Source organism: Wasmannia auropunctata, unplaced genomic scaffold (assembly GCF_000956235.1).
Source record: "Wasmannia auropunctata unplaced genomic scaffold, wasmannia.A_1.0 LD336053.1, whole genome shotgun sequence".
In the NCBI taxonomy this organism is placed as follows: Eukaryota; Metazoa; Arthropoda; class Insecta; order Hymenoptera; family Formicidae; genus Wasmannia; species Wasmannia auropunctata.
Window position 1 is genome coordinate 2,406,104 of NW_012026837.1, and position 6,601 is coordinate 2,412,704.

The 6,601-nt window shown below is 39.4% G+C and overlaps 3 protein-coding genes across 6 annotated transcripts in view; 2 read left to right on the forward strand and 1 right to left on the reverse strand.

Moving 5' to 3' along the window:
* Positions 1–252, reverse strand: part of LOC105451040 (RNA-binding protein 34-like) — a 2,763-nt gene extending 2,511 nt beyond the window's left edge. For 3 of the 4 annotated variants that reach the window (XR_974540.1, XR_974541.1, XR_974542.1), the window contains exon 1: positions 86–164. The gene's annotated coding sequence lies outside the window, so the exon portion shown is untranslated. The other variant, XM_011691235.1, reaches the window with a different exon arrangement.
* On the forward strand, positions 177–3,767 carry LOC105451039 (nuclear pore complex protein Nup85). Its single transcript, XM_011691233.1, has 10 exons — positions 177–281; positions 422–472; positions 846–951; positions 1,077–1,424; positions 1,709–2,088; positions 2,197–2,516; positions 2,596–2,813; positions 2,907–3,125; positions 3,269–3,368; positions 3,449–3,767. The coding sequence occupies exons 1-10, from the start codon at positions 198–200 to the stop codon at positions 3,657–3,659; spliced, it is 2,037 nt and encodes a 678-aa protein (XP_011689535.1). The 5' UTR covers positions 177–197; the 3' UTR covers positions 3,660–3,767.
* A 398-nt stretch (positions 3,768–4,165) lies between these two features.
* LOC105451293 (DNA polymerase zeta catalytic subunit-like) overlaps positions 4,166–6,601 on the forward strand; it is a 9,177-nt gene continuing 6,741 nt past the window's right edge. The window contains 7 exon segments of the mRNA XM_011691664.1: positions 4,166–4,318; positions 4,431–4,572; positions 4,721–4,907; positions 5,035–5,128; positions 5,229–5,711; positions 5,822–6,050; positions 6,132–6,596. Coding sequence (XP_011689966.1) covers positions 4,434–4,572; positions 4,721–4,907; positions 5,035–5,128; positions 5,229–5,711; positions 5,822–6,050; positions 6,132–6,596 — 1,597 coding nt within the window. The 5' untranslated portion in view covers positions 4,166–4,318; positions 4,431–4,433.

Here is a 6,601-nt window from a genome sequence, read left to right on the forward strand (position 1 = left end):
TTTCAGAAAAAAACTAAAAGAATTGCATCATTTTTAATTATGTCGTGGAATAAATGTACTTTTCAATCGCTAATAAATGATTTACCTTCGATTATCACTCAGAAAACTTCGATTTTCAGCTGTTAATCTCACCGTACACGTCGATCGTTTCGAATAGTCTCGAATTGCCTCTTACCTCCAGTAACAATCAAACAGGAATGAACAAGTCGGTCCGGTCGGTTCATGGCAATTGGCATGGTGGAAACCATGATAGAAGGTGGAAACATTACACTTCCACCATGGTTCGTATAGCAGACATCCACTTTCCCCCTCTCTGTCGATTGTCGTATCGATGATTTTGCGGCGTTCGGTTCGGTTACCCCGCCAAAGTATTTATTTACAAAAATATTAATTTCAATAATAGTGTGATTTACAAATTTAGGAAGGAATACACCGAGTGACCATGGACGAAGTCGACAACGCCCAGATAATTGTTAGTGAAGTACATGTATGCAATGTGTTATTTGCAATTCGTAAATTCGTCCGGATACACGAGTGTTGTTTTCATGTTCATTAGAATTTTTTAATGAAAAATTAGACGATATTACGCCGTGAACTGCTGCGTAAATTTATTTAGATTATCTCTAATCGTTATTTTAGGAATCATTTTTGTGAGTTTATTTTATAACCTTAAATATACTTATGATTTAATCTGGATGAGTTTGTCTGTAAAACTATGTATTTCTTTATATCGAAATTCTTTTTAGTTCTGACGGTAATAGGTGTCGGAAAAAATTAGGGAACATTTTTAAAATAATTTTTGTCGCTTGCTGATCAACAATCTTTTCGACTTTTGTGTTTTGCAGGTTATAGCAGATGATGTTTGCAGGAGGGCAGGCATCGCGACCACCTGGATCAGCAGCAACAGATTCGGGATACATGCGTATAAACACGTGAACCAATATTCGCAAGGTTGCAAAAAAAATATACACATATACAAAAATTCTATATTATAAATCTTATATCTTTTTGCGCACGTAGAAGCCAAAAACGATTAGCGTACAGTGCTATTTTGCCAAATTAAGGATTGATTTCAGATACCAAGAGTCAGTTTGCACCTTGCGATGCCAAAGTGCATTTCCTCCGACCGGAAGTCATATTGTTCTCGCCACTTTTGCGTAAACTGGTTAACGAGAGCAATGGTATCTTCCTGTCGGTTCAGAAGCTCAAGTCCTCCTCCTCTGGCGACATCAGGCCGGAGCTTCTTAAGAACAGCAAACAATATCGATCTATATTGCGAGCCTGTGTTGAAAACTTGCAAGAGATACTGCCAAAGGAGCCGCTGTCGGAAGAGAAGACGATGCTGGAGAATTTTCTCACTATATTTTACCAAGTGGAATGCGTCTGGCACTTGACGGAAATTCTCTACGTTGACGTTGTGCCAGGTAAATTGAGTTAAGATACTCAGAATATAATCTGCAAAATCATATAAAAATACAAAATGTAACAATTTTTCTTTGGAAGAGCTTTATCATGTATTAAACGTACAGAATCTTTTTTCTTTTAAATATATTTGCGTCGTGTTCACAGGCGATACACAGAATGTAATCTGCGAAATCGTATAAAAATACAAAAATATAAAAATTTTCCTTTGGGAGAGCCTCTTTGTGTGTTGAACATAGAAAATCTTTTTCTTTTTATTTTTTTAATATTTGCATTGTGTTCACAGGCGATGTTGTGCTGCCACAGTTGCTGGAGTGGATCAGCTTTCATTTTCCCTCGAGGGAGCTGGCGGCGGCGAAGATTTTGTCGCAGAAAACTATCTGCGCCGATCTGGAGAATCTGAATTATTGGGAGGCCGTGATGGGCTGCGCGTTCCACGGCAAATTGAATCTGGTTTGCCGCCTGCTGGCGTTGCACAGCAAAACGGACCATTCGGCGTTTGTTACCGCGGACAATATTATCAGAACGATGCCGGTGTACAATGTGTACGGCGGATATTCCGTGAACGAATTTATTATGCGGTGGAAGCACTGGCAGATGGATCTGTGCTCGAATCTGGAGACCAACTGCTTCGTTATAGACAGCAATCTGGAGATGCTTATGAAGGTCAGTGAAGATTTTTTCATTTTTTTTAAATATAAAATAATCTTTTATACCTAAATCTTTTTTTTTTTCTAAATACGAAAGATAATCTCTCTGAATTTTGCTTTGCAGTTGATAGCAGGAGACGAGGAGGTGTTATGGGAATATTCCATGTACACGGAGGCGTGGTACGAATTACTGGCAGCAAAATTATTTTACTCAGTTCCCTGCTGCAAGCAGATGGAGCTTTCGCGCTACGCAAACAGCATTGCCGAGAGATGGCAAGCCAACAGGCACTTGGACCGTGTGATCCTCGCTCTGATGGAGAACGATTTGTATCAAGTTGTCAAAGAGATACAGTATATGAGCGACAACGGCTGGTTCGCCGCCCACCTGATGGATCTGTTGTACAAATGCGGAAAATTGAACATTCTCAGCAAGGAGAAGACCAAGTGGGTGTGAAAAATGCGGGAAACGAGAAACGAAACGATTGTGAATCGTGAACGAAACTGAAATTATATCTTGTTACAGCGTGACCGCGCAGCTTCACGAATCTCTCGTATTGGAGTACGGCACCACGCTGATGAGCCATCGCTCGTTGTGGCAGTGCGGCGCGAGCTACCTGATGCATTGCCCCACGCAGGGCTTGGCCAGACTGGAGATTCTGTTGCAGTCGCTACCCACAGGCACGGAGGCGAGGATTAACAAGATCATCGACGTCGCGCGGGACAACAATATGCCGCACGTTGGTAAAAAAAAATTCGATCTTATTCTACATCTCTCTCTCTCTCTCTCGGCTCGAACAAGATTTACAATAATTAATTAAAAAAAAAAATTCTCAGTTACTAGCATATGCAAGATCCAAGGGATGAGGAGCATAAGACAAGGCAGACTGGGCAACGCTCTCACGTGGGCGCTCAAGGCGCACGACGGCAACTTTACCACGTACATCGCGGACCAATTCTTGAAGCATTACGCGCAGTACGGGGAATTGGAGTGTCGCGACTTGCTGGAGAACCTGGGCTCCTGCATGCTGGCCAGCGACAGGCTCACGTTTTTAGGTAAAGAATTGTGTACGATAGTCGACGAGAATAAATAACGGTCATTTCTATAACATATAACGATGTAATTGTTTGCAATCGTATAAAATCATAATTTATCGTGTGTGTAATTGCAGTAATTAATATAAAATTTTGCACCATAGGAAAGTATTGCGAGTTTCACCATATGTACGGAATGGGCGAGTTTCGCGAAGCGGCGAGTCTACTGGTGTCCCTTCTAGTCTCGAATTTGACGCCAAAGTAGTAAGTTGTTGTTTGTTCTAAGGACATTTAACGATTAACGCAACTTGCGACGTAAATTTGGTCTTTCTTCTCTCTCTCAGTTTCTGGTCCATTCTGCTCACGGACGCTATACCGCTGTTGGAAGCGGAGGACGTGATCTTTTCCTCAAACGACTGCTACGAGTTGCTACGCTGCGTCGAGGCTCACGGCGACGATCCGAAATTTCAAGACAAGGTTTCCATCTTCCGAATAGGCGTCGCACGAAATCTAGCGCGAGCTTTAAGCTTGGAGGGCTGTCAGGCCGAACATTGACTCGATCGCTATTGTAATGTCCGTTCTCTCTTGTATAAAGTGAAATACCGGTATCTTCTTTTAATAAATTGTAATTACCTTTCTAAATATATTTTTTAATTATATGAACTTTTTCCAATTCATCAAATAAATTATTTTATTTACACACTATGTCCCACGGGGGAAAAAAACTATAAAAATTCATAAATATAAAAAAAGACAAATTGATCAGAAAACTATTATATATTATATAATTTATATAAAAAAATTTATTTAATTTCATGTACATAGTTTGTGTATTTAAAAAAAGCTTTAACTCTTATTTTTTATACATATATTACTATAATAATTCTACAAATTTTTATACATATTTCTAATAATTTTTATTCATATTTATAATATTTTTTTTTTTAAATATCAACAAAAATCAAAACATGATAAAACAACAAGTGGTTGCTTGATTTCGATTTCGGATTCAATTACACTTGCACTTCCTATACTGTCCTCTTTTCGCACAGGTCTAAACATATCCTTATCTCGCTTTAAATGCAGAAAGTGCAGGCGAAACGAACTAACCTATTCATGTCCCCCGCCGGCGCCGGCCACCACTGTTTGTTTACATCGTTCGAACCAGTGTTTCGCACGTGTGTTTCTCACGAGGATCTGTTCTCCTGCATCTCGTACGCAAATTAATTATACTTTTTGCCGGCTTTATACTATTTACGCTGTTCTATTTTAAATCGTGTATGGCTATTTACAATTTAATCGTTATACGTATCATTCTTATTGCAGAACATGTTTTCCATCACTTTGGTAAATATCGATAGTTATCAGGCATCCCCGGTACCCGAGCTGGACGTGACGTTCTCAGAGTTCCGTGGCTCCGAGGTGAAAAAGGTACCGGTAATCAGAGCGTTCGGATCAACTGCCACAGGTAAATGAATAAAAGTAACAGATAAAGTAACCTCATTGTCATGCTTCTTAATACAATTGCTAAATTATGCTAAATTATATTAAGAAGCAAGTTGTAAAAAAAAACTTTGCTGTACATACAAAGATATAAAGTTTGAGGGTTTTTCCAGGCAAGAAGACATGCCTGCACATTCACGGTGTCTTTCCGTACATGTACGTCCCATGCACTATTCAGGAGAATACGGATAGCTACGCTTATCAGCTGGCTGCGGCGATTGATTCTGCGCTGAATACATCTTTCGGCGCCACTTTGTCTACCAACCAACATGTGTACAAGATCCAACGGGTATCGGGAATGTAAGGAAAATTTAAATTGCGAAGGATTAAGTAATCTCTCATTTTTAATAGAAGAAAGATACTTATCTTCTTGTATCATAAATTTTATTTATTACATGCGTAATCAAATGTGTATATTGCTTTGCAGACCTTTCTACGGTTATCACGAGAAAGAACACTTGTTCTTCAAAATATATTTTTATAATCCAGCCATAATTAAGAGGACGGCGGAGTTGCTGCAGGTAAATAATTCTGTGTTTTTTTTTTGCACACGATGTATAATCGTGCCATTTTAAGGAAATACATCGAGCAATGAAATGAAATTTATTTTGTTCTTTTCAGAATGGTGCTATTCTCAATCAAACTCTGCAGCCGTTCGAGGCACACATTCCATATATTCTGCAATTTATGATGGATTATAATCTCTACGGCATGAATTTAATCAATTTAAATAGCGTAAAACACAGACATTCATTGCAAGGATGTGCGACAGACGACAGCCAGAGCAGGTCTTCAATGAATTTTTCAGACTCGCCAGTGTACCTGCCAACGTCTATAACAAGGCAAAGCATGTGCGAGTTGGAAGTGGACGTGCACGCCTCGGAGATTCTGAACAGACAAGGTGTCGACGAGAAATTGGAGCTGAATCCTGGTCTTGCCGCGATCTGGGACGAAGAGAAAGCAAGGAGGGCCGAAGTTGGTCTGGAAAGCGTAAAGTCGCAATTATTATATTCCAAGACACCCAGCAAAGATGCTTTATCGCCAACGAGCAATGATATTTATCAAAAGGATCAATTATTGAAGAGGCTGAACGCTATATCACAAGTATTTCATTGTTATAATTAATATATTGCAGAGTGATTTAATTTGATCCTAATATTTAAGATTAAACAAAATTATCCTTAATTTTTTCCTGTTTAATTTTCTTATTTTAGACCAACGAGACAATTACTTCGAACGCGACGGGATCTTCGTATCCTGTTGAAGTGGAAGATAATGAAGATGTCTTAAATGCATCCTATATTGTAGATCACAGTGAATCTCTCGTGCCTGAGGAAAGTCTTGAAAGAACAGTTTCTGAAAATTATAAACTGTTGCTCTCAGCCTCGTCAGCGTTTTTCGAAGCAGCTCGAAGTCAAAGTAATGCAACGGATAGTAGTATTTGTAAGTATTTCATTCACTAGTGCATTATTCACAATTAGTATATTATTCCTCTTTATTAAAATATCTCTGTTTCGTGTGCAGTGGATGCAGATGATATACAACTGGTAGAGATGCTGGCCGACTTGGCGGAAGGAAATGATATCGCGAGCAATGTAGACGACGACAGCGTTCTCGGATCTCAATATTCTACGTACAGCGAACCGGCTAAGAATGATCCAGAGGAGGAAGAAGAAGAGATTGAGGATTTAAATATCACAAGTTTAGATCTAGACCTGAGCTCTTGGGAATCAACGTACAATCAGAGGCCCAGTCAACGTGACAGTGCGGCAAAAGTTGTGGATGATAAGCGGAATGCCGAATCTGCGGATGATTCAAACGTTACCGAGGAAAATTACGGAGATGTCACACTCGTGAATTTTCCACAAGTTGACGGAGTCGATGATTCATACGATATTATATCAGAACACGAGAAAGAGATAAATAGTTTAAGTAAAAGAGGTGATGCAGCGTGTTGCATGGCAATTCAGTGCCGTCCCAAAATAATAACTAAA